General features: G+C 47.7%; 1 protein-coding gene across 3 annotated transcripts in view; it reads left to right on the plus strand.

The window, feature by feature from the left end:
- The window catches only part of RGS12 (regulator of G protein signaling 12), a 120027-nt gene that overhangs the window by 85954 nt on the left and 16844 nt on the right, over positions 1-17229 (plus strand). For all 3 annotated transcript variants that reach the window (XR_002482691.1, XM_008070674.1, XM_021718860.1), the window contains exons 4-10: positions 9413-9582; positions 10143-10235; positions 11065-11208; positions 12019-12198; positions 12558-12711; positions 14712-14788; positions 16562-16756. Coding sequence is in view for 2 of the 3 variants with exons in the window: in XM_008070674.1 (XP_008068865.1) it covers positions 9413-9582; positions 10143-10235; positions 11065-11208; positions 12019-12198; positions 12558-12711; positions 14712-14788; positions 16562-16756 (1013 nt within the window). In the remaining variant the exon portion in view is untranslated. The remainder of the gene's footprint in view (positions 1-9412; positions 9583-10142; positions 10236-11064; positions 11209-12018; positions 12199-12557; positions 12712-14711; positions 14789-16561; positions 16757-17229) is intronic.

A 17229-nucleotide genomic window follows, 5' to 3' on the forward strand; every position in this document is an offset into this window, starting at 1 on the left:
AAACATGGAAAAGAAGATGAGAATGTACTCAGAGTGTTGGATAGGAGTTGGGGGCATCAGTATGAACTCATGGCTTTTAATAGATGTAGATGTAGAAACAGATACAGGGATATGTGAGTGTGTATCCACATTTCCTAGCTCTGTCCCATTGGGGGGCCTGGAAGCAGTGAAACCCCATAGCGGTGAGCACACCTTATGTTCAGGTTTTGGTGTCTACTACCTCTTCTCAATAGGAGAAACCAGGCTCCATGGAGCAAAGACTAATCCTGGGCTGGAGCAGGGTTAGAATAGGCCTGGAGCTTTTTTGTTTTGTTTGTTTGTTTTCTTACCGGAAAATAAGGTGGAACTCAGTGCATGATGAGGACATATCAGCAAGATGCAGAAGCCAGCCTGGAGGGAGGGACTGAGCAGCCATAAAGAAAAAAGGGTTTAAGTCATTGACTAAAAGAAGACCCACTGAATCTCTCCTGTTTTGGAGAAATGAATTAATAATAATGGGGGAAAGGGAGGTTCTTATAGCAGAATGCCAACTACAAATGGAGGAAGACAGTGGCTTTAGGAAATTATCCATGGATGCTAAAGTTGTGGCCACATCTTTATGAGGAACAAGTTAGTTACAAAGGCTCTGAGTGGTTTCCTCATAGATCTTACTATCACCAGAGAAAGTTAGACAACTCGACAGTAGGAAAACCTGGCATCCTGATCACATGATCAGAGTGAATGTCACCAACATTGCAGCAAACTGGTATCATGTGCCTCCCAAGAAGAGACCCCGAGAAGGATGTAGCATCACTGTCTTGGGTATTCCTGCCAAATCACAAGGAAACATCAGCTAAACCCAAATGAGGAGACAGTCTTAAAAAATATTGGGCTTCTATCAAAGTCTGGAAACAAAGTCTGGGAAACATTGTGGATTAAAGGAGACTACAGAGGCATGGCAACTAAGTGATCCTGAGTTTGATCCTGCACTGAGGGAAAGATAGCTATAAAGGGAATGACGGATGAAATTTGAACGTGGACTGTGTTAAATTTCCTGATTTTGATAACTCTACTGTGAAAGGGAATGTCTTTGTTCTTAGGAAATATACATTGACTATTTCAGGGCAAAGAGGTGTGCTGTCTCCAGCTTAATCTCAAATAGTTCAGAAAAGATTGCATGTGTGTGGATGCAAATGTGTTTAAGAAAGAGAGAGGGGAGGAAAGGGAGGATCAGAATGATACAGCAAGTAGGGCGAAATGTGGACATTTGGTGAATCCAGGTGAAGGGATGTGGGAATTCCTTTTATTACCCTTGTAACTTCTGCAAGTCTGGAATTATATTCTTAAAAAGTTGCTCCCCAAAAGATGGCATAAAATGGCCTAGAAAGGGGCACTTTTAGTGCAGATTAAAGTGTTTTTCCCATGGCGTCTCATGGTCCACGTATGCCATCTCCCCAGTTGTATTTAGCTTCTCCTGTCTGAACCTTGGTGACTTGCCCATCATCACTCATGAGGTCCTCACAGCAGCCCTCCTAGCCCCTCTGGGAGCCTCAGATGAGGGTACTGAGGCCCCAGAGAGACTGTGGGGGCTAATGGAGGTGACTTGCCAGAGGGGAGCGGAGCTGGAACTCAGTCCGGCCAGCCGCAAAGCCCGGGCCTCCCTCCTGCCTTCTGTCGCCTGACTGTGAGCGACTGAGGGGGTCTCTGCTTCAGAACTGGAGGTCAAGAAGTACACTGATAGAGAGGTAGGCCCAAGTGAGGCTAAGCTGCATCTTTAAAGCTTTTTCAGGAATTTATTTCTTGGAAAATGCTGAGACTGCTTTAATTCCTTTTTAGTAGAACTGCCATAAAGTTTTAATTGCTTATGTGGCAGTATCCACTCAAGAATCAATATAAGGAGTGAGCAGAGTGTGTCTCTTGCACCAAATCCAGGCCACCACCAGTTTTGGCAAACAAAACTTTCTAGTAATGCAGCCATGCCTGTTTCTTGATGAGCTGTCTAGGGCTGCTTTTCTAACAGTTGCAGAGACCACAATGGCCTAGAAAAGTGAAAATACGCATAGTCTGGCCTTTTACAGAGGAAAGCAGCTGGGCCCTTACCTGTGGTGTGGTGTGGGATGTTTCCAGGCCCTGGAAACCTTAGAGATCTCACAGAGATCAGGCCTTGCTTATTCCGTGGCCAGGTGAGTACAGAGGTGGGAGAGGCAGCCATGGCACTCCTCTCTGGAAAAGAGCCCACCCGTGCAGTGCCTCCTGGATGCCCACAGGCTTCTCAGAAATGTGAGTAGCATATTTGTGAGTTGGCATTTTTGCTTTGATGTAAAGATGTTCCTTACGGTTCAAAAGCAGTTCAACTTGGTATAGTTGCTTATTACCTAATTGCATATATATTTCTGATACCATGCGGTTTTGGGTGATCACTTTCTCATTAAAAAGATAAGTGTTGCATTTATGGGATTTTAAACAGTATTTAATTTAAGATACGTCTGAAAATAAGAGCTAAAACCCTCATAATGATATAAAAAGCTACAAGTCCTTATTTTTTTCTTTGCTGCTGGTGAAGTAGCCCATCAGGAGGCCTAGGTTTCACCTGCAGCATTTACACTGAGGGCGCCGTTACCTTGGCTGTGCTCTTCCCGGCTTCAATAATTCAAGGCCCGCAAGCAGCAGCAGGCTAAAGGTCTCGCCGTGAATTATGCATGCCGGCTTCTGTATGGCTTTGTGCGAAGCCTCCTGTTGGCTTCCTCTCCATGAGCACAGGCAGGGCAGAGCTGCTTTGTCAAGCTGTGCGCTGGGATCACTGGAGAAACTGCAATAATTTGCCCTCCTGAGAAGCGTGAGCTAAGGAACAATGTCCCTGTGTGCAGCCCGAGCCTTTGCCTGGGGCTGCCCGGACTGTGCCTGCTGACCCTGGTATGGATTCAGAGGGGTGGTTTGCGGTGAATGGTTGGAAGTATTTGGTTAAGTGGCATCACAGTGGCTCTTATCAGCTCTACCCAGGTAAAGTCCCTCATCCCTGTCTGTGCACCTTGTCATGTTGTCAGGGGCAGCCTGACTTGTGCGGTCTTCAGGTATGTTTGCTGTTAGGAAGGCTTGTGTCCAGGGTGAGAGGCCCACAGAAGTGCCTGTGTGATGACAAGCTCTGTAACCTGACTTGGAGTTGTGATTAAATAGTCAAGGTATTGGAGATTATGAACTGCACGCGATATTGCAGTGATGTAATAATGGGCTAAGACTATGTGTTGGAGAATTTACTGCAAATATTTAATCTTAAGGCATTACAACTTGTAACATGTAACAAACAAGTCTGACCAACCAATATAAACGTAATGGCTTTTCCAGTTTTTCACAAATCTGAACAGACTTTAAACTTTATACTTTCTCACCAAGAAAGCATTTCTTTGAGGTCTGTTGAAAGAACAAAACCCACAACAATAACATAAGATGGAAAGTGTTTTCTAAAGTGATGATGTAACGCAGAACATGTTTCATGGATGTCTTTTCTTCTTTGGTTTAGAATACCAATGTGGTTTTACTCAAACACTCAACATTTGGGAATCAGGCAGATAATTTCAAGTAGGCCGATGAATTACAGACATACTGGTCTTTCCCTCTCATGTTCTGGCCTTGAAGTTGGGGTTGGAATGGTGGCTTTTGCAAGGAATTTCATTTCAGGCGAGTGCTGCTCAGTGTTCAGGGTCAGACCTTCCATAAATGTGTACTTTTCTCCTTGTCATGACAACATTCCAGAGCACATTAAGGTGTTGTGTATTATGAAAGTCATAATGGGAAATGGATATCAAAGAGGAGGTGACTGTCGGAATGTGCTGAACTGCGTCGAGAAGAATAGCGCCTGGATTTTGTGATCCTCCTGCCTTAACTTCTCTCTAGAAACTCCCTGGTCACCACGCAGCTCTTCTGTGTTCCTCTGAACGTCATGTATTTTGTCCAAACAGAATCATAAAAATTTACCAGGAAATTGTATGATTTAAAGAATACTATGTTGACGTTTCTTATGCAGCCATAGCTGTCTCTAGTTTTTCCACTTTGGAGGGTGTGTGTGTTGTTGGAGCTTTGATTATCTCAACATGAACGTGGAGTGCTTGGGCACCCTGTGTGTCCCATCAGGGCCCTTGGGAAGTCAGGAAGCTGGATCATGAGTTTTCTGCCCTCATCCTTGGGCAGGAGTGGCCCAGAGCCTTCTCTCTACGTCTCTTTCGTCCACTCCCTGGGCTCCATGGTGCTTGAGTTGAGGCCCGTGTTCTTGTTGGAGCTTCACACTATCAGAGAGGAATGACAGGAGCACCCAGTCCTTTATGTCAAAATAAAACAGCATGGGCAAGGTGTATAGTCTGAAGAAGACAAAGTGAGATTGCTGGGAGTATTAGCTGGATCACCCTCTCTGTCTCTGTATCAGATAAGAGCAAAGGACCCAGGGCCTCTGTCCCTTCTGTGGGAAGAGTTTGTTTGCAGCGAAAGTGTTTTTTCTTCCTGAGTATCTCACCTGAGTGGGTCCCTGAGCCAGGGCAGGGCCCAGGAGAAGGTCTGGTGTACGCAGAGTTCCCAGCTGCCCCAGCTCCTAGGGCCTCCCTGTGTCTGCTGTCAGCTGTTCTGCTTGCCACTCGAGGATACACCTTCTCTGGGCTGGTGAGCGTCTTTCTGAACATGGTGCCTATGGCTGAGGGACCTCAAGGGCAAGAGCTGACACGTACCTAGGAGTAAATGCAGATTTCGCCAGAGCCACAGAGCCTAACATGGTTGTCATCTGCTATTGAAAATATGTTAAATTTCTTCCTTGATTAGACTTTTAAAATGTTTATTGTTGACTTGTGAGTCTTAGAAAATAATTAGTATTTGCCAAATCCTGTGGCAACGAGTTTACCCAATATACTGGTCATCTTTCACTCAAAATGTATATTCAGTCAGCATTCATTCATTCATTCATTCTACAAATATATAGCACTTCCTGTAGCCACTTGGGTGAACAGGAAGAACAGCTGTCTGAGTAGCTGCCCGTGTATTTGAAGGGAGGCGAATGGGAGCCAAGAGAGATGAGTGAGGTCCCCTGAGGCCCAGTGCTGGGGAACTGGAGGATGTGGGCCGGGAGGCAGACGGTTTATTCGCATCACTATACTTATGTTGTTAGAACCCAAACACCTTTTGTTATTTATCTGGAGTTGGAGTCTCACTCTGTCGCCCAGACTGGAGTGCAGTGGCATGCTCACGGCCAGCACTGTCTCGACCTGCTGGGCTCTGGCGATCCTTCTGCCTCAGCCTTCCAAGTAGCTGGAACTACAGGCACATGCCACCATGCCCAGCTAATTTTTCGTAGAGATGAGGTCTCACCAAGTTGCTCGGGTTGGTCTCGAACCTGTGGGCTCAAGCAGTCCTCTCACCGTGGCCTCCCAAAGTACTGGGATCATAGGCATGAGCCACCATGCCTGGCCTAAACACCTTTTAGATGAGAAACAAACGCTTCAACACCCTTTGTGGGGTTAAGCTGTGCTCTCTGCAGTTGCATTGGGTCAGCCTTCCTCTCTACCTCCCCTGCCTTCACATCCAGACTCCTAGTATCCTCCGCCCCTCCCCCGCAGGACCTTTACCTAGGCTGCCTCTAGCCTACCCCCAACAGGCAGCCAATCAGAGGAGCACAGGACCCTTCCTACTGGACCCTTCCTCGTGTATCATGGCCCCCCAGGCTAAAATTCCCACTGCCCAGGTGCCCATGACCCTTCCATGCCCATGGTTCCCCCAGCCCAGCCAGAATGCTAGTCATGCACTGTGTTTTTTCTGCTACAGGTCTTTGCACTTGCTTGTTCTGTTGTGGAAAGCTCTTCTGTACTCTCTTGAGGCTGGTTAATGTCTGTTCATCCCTCAGTTCTCAGTTCAGACTTCGTTGCCTCACGCAAAAAGGTGGAGGAAAAATGTTGTGGCGCTCATAACATGTATTAATTCATTTGTGAGTATACCTCATTTATGGACATAAAATGCAGTTACGTGGGCGGCAACAGTGCCTTTGTTCTACACAGAGAAACCTGAATTGGCTGGCCATGCCATGGGGAGTATGTGAACCCTGCCTCTCCCAACATCTCCTCTGGCCTGGTGCTCCTGGGCCCGGCAGAGCCTGAACACCACGTGACCCCTAGTCTTTTGTGTGGTTTTCCCAAGATCTTACTTTTAAAAACAGGTAGTATGTGCCCACAGCCTGAATTCAGATGAACAGGTATTGCTGCCTGAACCCTGAGCTAGTGCAGGTGCCCTTCTTGTGGTGTGCAGTTGTTTATTCTGTCCCTGGTGGTAGCATCCAGGCTAGCTCTAGTCGCTGATCTCCCAACGTCAAGCCAGAGGTCCTGTGCCTTTGCTTCGGCCTACGTGTAAGTGCACTGTCGATTGAACAGCTGGGCACTGGGTATTTACAGTTTACATTTTGAGAGCTGTTGCTTTCTTAGTCAGTAGTGCAGGTGGTGCCTCTTGGCTCCGTCCTCACTGGCACTGTGCTTTTGGCCAGGTGAATAGCTACACACAACGTGTACCTTAGCTTCATTAGTGTTCTGTGGTGTAGCGTGCTACATCTCCACATGGCTGGGGATGGCCTCCTGCCTGGGGACTGTCTTTGCTCTTCTGTTTCCTTTTGGCTTGTTGATTTTTTCCTTACTGATGTGGAAGTGCTCTTCTTACACAGAGCGAGAGCTAGCCCTTTCCCCGTGTAATGTTTTACATATGTTTCCCTGCAGCTTCTTATCTTTGGACTAAGCTTACAGAGTTTTTTACATCCACTATATCAATATTGTCTTTGTGGCTTTATGTCTTCCAGAGGCTTTCCTCAATCAGGTATTTCAAAAATTCTCCCAGGTTTTTTTTTAGTACATCTCCAAGTTTATTTTTACATCTAAATCTTTGGTCCATCCCTTATTGGCTGTCTTCTTCTCAGTATTACTTTCCACACACCCCTACCCCCACCAGTGTTCCCCATACCTGTCAAATAAACTACTTGCCTTAAGTGAAAAAAAACACAACAAACTTTGGTCCATTGCAATTCAATTCAGTGTGTGTTAAAAAGGAAAGTTTCAAGCTAGATTGTTTTTCAGATGTAATCTGCCCCCCCCCATCATGAAATAGGCACTTGGGGTCTATTTCTGCACCTTGTGTTCTGTCCCAGGGATGTGTTATGTCTGTTTCTGCCCTATCAACCCTGCTCTGTTTGGGATTGTGAGTCTGTGATGTGCTATCATATTAGGTAGAGCTGACCTGGCCTCATTGCTCTTTTTGTTTCCCATTTCGTTTCTCATGTGAACTTTCATACTCAGCCTGTCTATTTTTAAGAAAATATCTATTGAGAATTATATTAGGGTGATATGTTCATTTAGGGAGAATCAGTGTCTCTGATGCTTTACCCCTCAGTGCCTGAGTGGGTGGACACACATCAAACATAAAGAAGAGCCCCTCCCAGGTCCCTGCCCTAGAGAGAAAGAGTGTGTGTGGATGAATGTGCAGGTGTGAGAGCATTTTGTAGCTCACTTACCTGTAGAATGGAGCACTTCCACATGGCAGTTTTGTGCATTGGGATTCTTTTAGCAAGGCATTTCTGGATGGTTCTGTTGACATAATGGTAGAAGCCATGCTGGGTGCCCCCATCCTTCTGTCCTCGGTTCTGAGCACTTACTGACCATGGCCATCCCACTGAAAGTGTGTGGTACTGGGGTGTGTTTCCTTGTGGTGAGCACTGCCTCCTCCTCAGTAGCTCAGGGTCCGAGCTTCCGTGTGTCCCCCGCAAGTCTTCAGTGAGTGCTGGTAGCCGATGTGACTCTAGTGTTTTATCTCAAAAATAGCAGAGATACAGCATGATAGTTTCAAAAATACAGTAAAATTGTACTTTTCTGTTCCTGTTGTATTATTTCTCTTGGATCTTAATTTTTTCTATAGCAGTTTAAGTTACTTGATTACTCTGACTTTTTCCTTTATTTTTTTAACCTAAATGCTTTTTGAGTTCTGAATGATTCCTGCATGAGGGGAGCTATTGGATCAATTCTCTGGTTTTACTCTTGTGACCCCTGGGGTACACCTTTCTCTGGATTAGCAGTGTCCATGCCATGCCACGGCCTCCTTGGAAGCCCTTCGGCCTGGGTCACAGACATCACAGATGCTGCTGGACCTCTGCCCATTTCTCTCAGCACATCCACGGACTGGGCTTAATCTGCAAAGTTTAGTGTCATCTCTGCTCTGTAAGGGATTGATGCTGCCTCCCCAAGCTCCTTAGTGGTCTCCTTCTACTTCTGGTCCCTGGTCACTCGTAAGATGCATTTTGATGGTTGGTCTGGAGCTGATGCCAGTGACTCATCCACTGGATTAATCCTGTGGTCTTCATTTTTTGGAAGAACCAGTCTAGTGGTTTGTCCTGCATACCATGCGGCAGGGCAAGTTCATTTGGTGCTTGAAACAGATGAAGGGGCAAAATGGGAACGTGTGATACTATTTCATGAGACTACTGAAAACTTTTTGGGAGGTTACTCTTTTAGTCAGCTTTGCTCTCTAAAGCCATGGTAGAAAACCAAGCCAGTGGAAGTCTCCCAGGCATCTCCCCCTCTCTCTGTTCAAGAGCTCATTCAGGAGATACTGGGAACCAAAGGCCATTGAGTGCCAGGTTGCAGACCCCTCAGGAGCTGGCCTCCTGGAGTATGTGACGTGATATATTCCACCTTGGGATCACCTAGAAATGAGTTGCTGAACTAACACATGGCTAAATACTCAAAATGAACATCTTGCCTGAACATGTTGTATTGAGAAGTGGTCCATGTACAGAAAAGTGCACAGTCACGTGTGTAGCTTCCATGTGGAGAAGGTGAACTTTGTGCCCCAGTAGACTCTGCATACTCGCCCCTGAGGGTCTGACTGCAGCATCTCCTGGGACTTGGCACAGGTGGAGTCACATAGTGTCATCTGTGTCCAGCTGCTCTACAGTCCCTTTGTAAAACGCATCCTTGTCCTGTGGTCTTACCACCGTGTGTGTATATGTGTATGCATGCATATGTGCATATTTTTTCTAAGGTTAATTGCTTTTCCTGTTCATCCTCATGGTCACTGTTATTGTTCAGATAAGTGTGTGCCTGTGTGTGCATGCTTATGTGTGTTGTAAGTGTGCACGTGTGTATGACATATGTGCATGTCAGTATGAACCCATGTGTGTGTGCACGCACATATGCTGGCACATACCTGTGTGGAGCTGCGTGAGGTTAGAGCTCTGTTCTCTGCTCTTTCCCCGAGTCTAGATGCGCTGGCAAGTGGTAAGTGCACAGTGAGTGAGTGTTGACTGAGAGAGAGTTGTAGAGGACAGAGCTCTATGCAGGTTCTGGGGCCTCCCGTCAGGAGACAGAATACCCGCTGGGCTGGAGTGTGGAGGGCAGGGGTGCAGGTGCCGTCTGTGCTGGTCCCACAGAGTTGACGGGCACCGACCTGAAGGACTGCGTGAGCAACAACAGCCTGAGCAGCAATGCCAGTCTCCCCAGTGTGCAGAGCTGCCGGCGCCTGCGGGAGAGGAGGGTCGCCAGCTGGGCCGTGTCGTTCGAGCGTCTGCTACAGGACCCCGTCGGTGTCCGCTACTTCTCTGTGAGTGGGGAGGGCCCGAGGAAAGGGGGCTAGTCTGCACTCTGTGTTGAGGCTCCACGCCCACTCTGAAGGCAGAGGCACTTTGAGCAGCCCCAGCGCAGGGGTCTCCTCTTCCCCACACTGCTGTGCTCTTGAGGGTCCAGGGGAGGGTGGGTGCAGCCCTGCTCCTGGGCTACCCCAAGGATAGAGCCCCCTTGGGCCTTCCTCTCTCTGGCCAAGATCTCTCTGCAGCAAGCAGCATTGGAGCTTCTTGGAGATGTTTGGAAGCCAGATGCCTGCTGCCAGGTACAGCGAAAAAAGGGTTTTGCTTTTAAGAAAACAACTCTGGGCACCAGAGCTGTGGCCTGTCAAGTGTTGGGCAGACTTTAGGTTTATCTTTCAAGGCCCTTAGATAGGCATTGAGAGGTTGTAGCTCCATGTTTTCTGTAGAAGGAAAAAAATAAGGAGAAAGTGGAATGAAGAAGTCATCTTAGCTCAAGTAGAGGCCAGGTCACGCGGAGTAACAACAAACTTACCTCTATTGATCTTGTATCAATGTTAATTGATGATCTTTTTCTTAGGACTTTCTAAGGAAAGAATTCAGCGAAGAAAACATTTTGTTCTGGCAGGCCTGTGAATATTTTAATCATGTTCCTGCACATGACAAAAAAGAGGTAAGTTTCTTCATGCATCGGAAATGGAGATTATTAGAGAGAAGCATGGTTTCATTATAGGTTGGTTTAGCATATGGTTAACGTCTAATACAGTTGGAAAAGTTGACATAAAAATATTTGCACATGGTTTGAACAAGTCATCTCTTTTCCAGAATGAAGTTTTATTTAATTTTGCCCAGACATAGTTTGTATAAATGCTTTCAGCTACACAACTTTCACCAGCAGATATGTTGCCACTCAATATGTTGAAATTCAGAGGAAGGAATGTGTGTTAAAGGGAAACTTAAAAGAAGACCCAAGGCAGGAGAGTATCTTAGAACATAGGTTTCCACAGCTCCTCCCTACATGCCTCATGGCAAATGCAGAGAAATGTGGGAGGGATACCCTGGCCAGGCCTGGTCCTGCTGCTCTCTTATCTGGCAGCTTGTGACCCTTGCCTCCAGGCACCAGTGGAAGAAGGTTGCCCTTGCCATGGGGCCCTCTTTCGTGTTTGAGTGTTTGAGACACTCAGAGGACTTTGTTTTCAGCATGCCCACCTCACTAAGCCCACGTGATACCTTGCCATGCAGAAGTACCACCCGGTGCAGAACCACTCCTAGGGTAGCATTGCCCAAGTCTGGGACACTTCAAGAATCCACTTAAAATTATAGAGGTGCCAATACTGACTACACTTTTATTTATTTATTCAAGAAGAAATATGTACTGGGACCCATGAGAACATACCTGGGGTTGTCTGGCCTTTTGATTAGGCAGTTACACGAGTAGAAAGTGCACAGGGAGAGGAAGCCTGCCATCCATGAGAGTCTTCTCAGACAGTTTTTCCTGTCAGCTTTCCTACAGGGCCCGGGAGATTTTCAGTAAGTTTCTGTGCAGCAAAGCTACCACCCCGGTCAACATCGATAGCCAAGCCCAGCTGGCAGATGACGTCCTCCGTGCACCTCACCCCGACATGTTCAGGGAGCAGCAGCTCCAGGTAACCCTGGGCCGTGGGTTCTCATGGGGAGTCCAGGCCAGGGTTTGGGATGTAGGGCCCACCGTCTAAGAGCATGTGCTCTCAGGTGGGTCAGCGAGTTGAGAGGATCATCGCCATGGCTAGAAGGAGCACCTGGGTTTCAGTCTTTGAGGACACAGTTGGAACATGAGAGTTTCGGTAGGGCCATGAAGTGAGCAGTTCTGAACCTCTGTGTGCCTGCCTGCAGTGGCTGCTGCTCGTACTGTCACATGCGTCTGTGCTTGTTCATCTGTGCAGACTCACAGTTACATGGGTGATGAGATATGTATGTTTGAGCTTTTTAAATTTTAGGACATCACTATGATACATTAGACCTAATGTTTTTTAGAGCCCACATTCTACTGGCCTCGTCAGAGATCACTCTGTTGCTGAGTCCTATTAAATAACGTTTTAGAAGTATTTGAGGGAAGTATTTTCAAGGCGGTTCTCACTTCCATTAGCTCTCCAGTTGCTTTTGGTTTCATTCTTATTTAACAAAATAAACGTTATCCTGAGTCTGCCTGTGGTGCTAGCAGCTTTATATAGGTGGTCTTGATTTGCTCATTTTTAAAGTGATACATGAAAGGCTGGTTTGTTATAAGAAAGAATAATCAGATATAAAGGAACACTGGGAAATAACTCTAAAGTACTCTAGGGACTGAAGAGTGGAAAAAATGGGCGATATGATGATAGGGCCAGCTGGTGTCTATGGGTTCCCACGTGACCTTATACCTTCAGGGTGGAGCATCCAAGTTACTTCTGTAACTATGTTGCATTGCATTCATTCCCCAGATTTTCAATTTGATGAAGTTTGATAGCTACACTCGCTTTCTGAAGTCCCCGCTGTACCAAGAATGTATCCTGGCGGAAGTGGAAGGCCGTGCTCTCCCGGACTCGCAGCAGGTTCCCAGCAGCCCGGCTTCCAAGCACAGCCTCAGTTCAGACCATTCCAATGTGTCCACGCCAAAAAAGGTGTCCCTTCTCTTGAGGCTGGCCTTGGGTCACTGCTAGGTTGCATGTTATCAACTGAGAGCTGTTCTATGGGAAGTGAAAAGAGAGGCCATGCTGGCTGCTTCTTTCACCAACAGTGGGTGGGAGATGCCACCAAGACATGGACATCCAGCCTTGTCTCGTGTGGAGATGCTCAGTGCTGGAAGTTTCTGGCACGCTTCTGGGGTCTTTTCAGGGCTACACCTTTTCACCTGTGGATGGATTAATGCTGTGTTATAGAGTACTTGTGTTTACAGCTCAACGCTCAGTATCCTTTTGCGTTGAATGAAATATTAAAATAACTTGACATTGTTTTAAGGAAGGTTTCCATTTGCTTACAGTTAAGTGGAAAATCTAAATCAGGGCGATCCCTGAATGAAGAGCTGGGGGACGAGGACAGCGAGAGGAGGCGGAAAGGCGCATTTTTCTCTTGGTCGAGGACCAGGAGCACTGGAAGGTCCCAGAAGAAGAAGGAGCATGGGGACCATCCAGATGGTTTGTGGGGTCGGCCCATGCTAGCATCTTCTGGGGGAGGGGTTGTGGCTATATGTACAGTGTGAGGGCTCTCAGGTGGGTTGAGGAAGCTCCTCTGAAAGCATCTCAGCCATCCAGCTCGAGAGAAGCCACTCCTATCTCAGGCCACAAGCCACAGTGGTGGCTGAACCGCTGCGTTTCTCTCCTGCTTTTTGTCTTGCTATAAAAGCAATAGGTGCTTTTAGTAGAAGATTTGGAAAATATGACAAGTAAAACGAGGAAAATAAATACAAATGTATTATTGTGTGTCTACCCAGACAGCAATTAGTTTCTCTGTTTGGGCTTTTTTCTAGGTATGTGTAGATGTCCACATGCTTTTTACATGACTTTTTAAATACGCAACACCATAGTTGGGGTAGCAAGCATTTTTCCAAATTGTGATTTTTTTTTTTTATTACTGTAAATCTTAAAGATTGCCCATTCTGGACGCCTGCTCCCTTGGTTTTCTTTTCTTTTTCTTCTTCTTCTCATTATGGAGACTCCCTATAACCAAGAATAGCATTGAGAGAGACAGGCTCCTACAGTTAGGAAGATGGGGCCTCAGGACCCTCAGTGGCTGCGGACTGAGCTTCTGATGAAGCCTGCTGGTGCTGGTGGGCAGGGGATGTGGGGGAATGGAGACACCCCGTGCTCAAGGCAGAGGAAGGTGAAACCAGGTACTGAAACATCTACAAGGAGAGTTGGAAAGATTTTCTCCTCTAGAGATTTTCATGAAGGGGATGATTTCCGAAACGAGTGTTTTGCCTGAAGGCAAGGGGCTGGCACTGCGCCTGTGGTCCCCAAGCTTAAGTCAGTCAGTGACCATCACTGAGGGGACACCAGCTGGAGTGCATCTGAGGGAGGCAGGTGAGGAGAGCTCCCCTGTTACTACAGCTGCGGCTCCCGTGGGCATGCTGTGCCATTCCCAGCAGTCTATGCACAGTTGCTTCCTCCTCCTCAGAGTGGCCTGCATGTGCACATGGTACAGAAGAAGGTATTGGCAAGGGCAGGGGCAGCCCTGAGCTGCTGGTTGTGCTGTGTGGTGTTCTTTTCAAAGGAAGGCAGCTGGGAGTTGTAGAATTCACCTTCGTGGGAGGCCACCTAGGGGACAGACCTCCTGAATACCTGGGAGATGAGGGAGTGTTTGTTCCATATCATCTGTCCACTTGCACCCATGGAAAGGGCTTTAAAACCCTGATTGCAGAGTATTTCCCAGAACCAAAAAAATTCTGATTTGGGCTTGGAAAGGACCCTGGTCTTCAATTCCTTTGAGAAGGTGGGCCCATGGTTTAGAAGGTCAGTGGGACTCGGGAACTACTGTCTCATCCCTCTCAGGCCCGGACAGTACCGGAGCTCATGCACAGCAGCATTATTTGGGAGTGAGTTCTGTGCTGTAAAAAGTTCTTTCTGAGTCAGAGTTTCATGATTTTTAAATTAGCCTAAGGTTGTAGTTAGTTCAAGTCAGTGACAATTGACGATCAATTGTTGGCTTATGTTAAGATTTCAAAGGGAAAAGGGAGTACTTGCTGCTGTCTGCAGGGGACGCTTTTCATTTAGGCCCAGAACTGGCATTTTGAGATAAAAATTTCAGAGTGAACGAAGGAAAGGTAGGCCTGCCTGAGACACGCGCCCACACTTGTGCTTGTGACAGAGCGCATGCTGCTGCCACTTGTTGGACACTTGCCGTGAGCCAGGCACAAGTTTTGGAGCCAAGATATGGTAGTGGACAGAGCAGAGCAGGGAGTGTATCTCTGCTTAGTGGTGGGATAGAGCTTTTTGGCCCCGACTCTGGCATCTGTGATTAGGAAGACATGTGTGGTTCCGTCTCAGTGAGGCGAGGTGGTGCCTGGGAAGGGCCAACTGATGGCCGTCCTTTGTCCTGCACATCTTTCTGCTCAGCCTGAAGGGGGCAGGGGGTGGGAGATGTGACCGACTAGATGGGATTTCTGATTGATCTGGGTCACTGTGTTTCCCCCGTCAAGACCCCCTGCCTGCCAATGGAGGCCTGTGCCGCCGAGAGTCCCAGGGCTCCATGTCCTCTGCGGGGAGCCTGGACCTGGTGAGTCACCCCCTCTCTTCATCCCAAAGGCCACAGGGCTGTACTGACCAGCTGACTGATGAAGCCTGCCTCCCATGAAAAACCCATGTTGACAAAATCTAACTTTCATTTTGTAAGCCTGGGTACAAGGCTTGGACATTGGCCCAGGGCACAGCAGCAAAATGCAGGATTGGCCCAGGGCCATGTCAGGCCCCCAGGCCTCGTGGTCCCCCAGCCCAGGGTTTCTGAGACAGTGAGAAAAACTACTGGCTATGTGGGGGAGAGAACTAAAAATATCTCTGGATTTATTCTTACATCCTTTTGTTCTAATTTGGTTAACATTTCTGAACTCCCACTAAGAGCAAAAAAATTTCTTTGAAAGCAGGCGTTCTTTGTCTCACCATGTGAACATCCCATTAACTCCAACATTCAGTGTTTGTGCATCACGCTCTCCCTGCCCCAGCCCGGAGAGTGAGGCCATGGGTCCTGCCTGCTTTCTCTCTGCAGGCTCCCGCCTCTCACACCCTCCTAATTTCTTGTCTTGTCATTTGTTCTGGTCCCAGATTCCAGTTCAATAGAGTGGAAGTGGGCAGGCATAGGTGGGACCTGCTAGTCTGTTAGTTTGTGGCTGATACGAATTTTGGATGACCATATTGGTTGGCATCATCCTAGTTACTTGAAATTGTCAAGCAGCAATGAATGTAGAACGTTATTTCTTCTTCAGTTACAAACACATTTAAAGCTATAAGGATTTACTCGGTACCAGTTAGCTACTGCTGCCTAAAAACCTTCTCGTCCCTAAAACTCAGTGGCTTAAAGTAAGAAATATGTATTATTTCCCCGTGTCTGTGTGTTAGTTGGGTGGTTCTGCTGATCTTGGCAGGCCTTGCCTGTGTGTCTCTGGTTACCGGGGCTGTTGGTCCCAGATGACCTTACCAGATTGACCTTGCTGGCTGTGGGCTGGGGCAGCAGGGCTGACTAGACCATGTTTTTGCCTCACCCAATAGGCCAGGAAGAGTTTGCTCTTCCACCCAGTCCCCATAGTGGTCTCAGGGTCCAGGAGAGTGAGCAGAGCCTGAGGCCAAGACTGGTTGCTTTCTGCCTGCCCGATTTTAGGACTGGGTAGGCTCCACCTCTTCATGGGAGGAGCTGCAAAGCTATGCCAGGAGGGGCACAGACACTGGAAAGGGAATATTGGGACCACCCTATAAACTAGTTTCTGAAATAATGCTTAGGGGAAAGAGGCTTCAGACTACCAGGAAAAGGCAGTGACAACAAAATGACAATTGAGGCAAGTTTTACATTAGAAAAATGTGCACAGGGAGCTGTTTAGAGAGAGAACACAGTGCTGTAACTCAGATCCTAGGAGCGGCTCTCCTCATGGGGTAACTTTAGTGGGCCCCACAATTCGGCTTTTCCTCCTGGTCGGAAAGCCCAGATGTGAGTCCTGAGCATATCTATGCAAAGGGCCTGTGCTGCTCTGAGCAGATGGCTAGTTGTGCTCAAGCGGTTGTAAAACATGATGCCTGGAATTCAGAGCAAGTTCATTACCTACCCTGTGTTTACTTAGAAACTCAACAACTTATTTTGCTCTTTGTGCACAGTATCCTGTGTAGGCTGATCCTGAGGTTTTTGCGCAGGAGGAGCTGCAGGGGGGATGGTGGTAGGGTGAGGGGTGTTGGCCTCCCCAGGCATGAGCAGGCCGATATAGCTGGCTGGATCTAGCTTCTCTGGGAGGTGCCGGCACCCCCATGACGCCAATCCCACCCAGCTGCTTGTCTCCCTGCTTCCCAGTCAGAGGCCTGCAGGACCTTGGCGCCTGAGAAGAACAAGGCCACCAAGCACTGCTGCATCCATCTTCCAGACGGGACGTCCTGCATAGTGGCTGTCAAGGCTGGCTTCTCCATCAAAGAGATCCTATCTGGACTCTGTGAGCGACATGGCATCAACGGGGCTGCCGTGGACCTCTTCTTGGTGGGCGGGGACAAGGTACTTGATCTCAGGCCCTCTGTAGGAAACCTGGCAGGTGCACTGCCCTTGTTAGACAGTAACCTGCTGCTACCTCACTCCATGGCCTTGTCAGACCTCTCACATTTGTCTCTGTTCTATACCCCTCGTTCGAGAAGGGCACACGATGGTGGCCGGGTTATCTGAATTCAGTTGTACTGTGAGGAGCAGCTTGCATGCTAATGTTAGGTTGCTGGTTGAGGAGCGAGAGCTTTCTCTTTGGATGGGCTATTTTTGAAGCTGTTCTTTTGTTGCACACAGCTGTGTGCCCGCTGCACATTGTTCTGCCTTTGGGGGGGGGGGGGGGGTTCGTTGTAACTGTAAACATTTCACTGCACTCCAGCCTGAGCCACAGAGTGAGAACTGATTTTTTTTAAAAATCTGAACTACGTATTTACATACAAATGCTCGCACACACACACACACACAAACATTACAAGTTATTTATCCTGTGA

Source organism: Carlito syrichta, unplaced genomic scaffold (genome assembly GCF_000164805.1).
Source record: "Carlito syrichta isolate Samal-C Ts95f unplaced genomic scaffold, Tarsius_syrichta-2.0.1 Scaffold313910, whole genome shotgun sequence".
Taxonomy (NCBI): domain Eukaryota; kingdom Metazoa; phylum Chordata; class Mammalia; order Primates; family Tarsiidae; genus Carlito; species Carlito syrichta.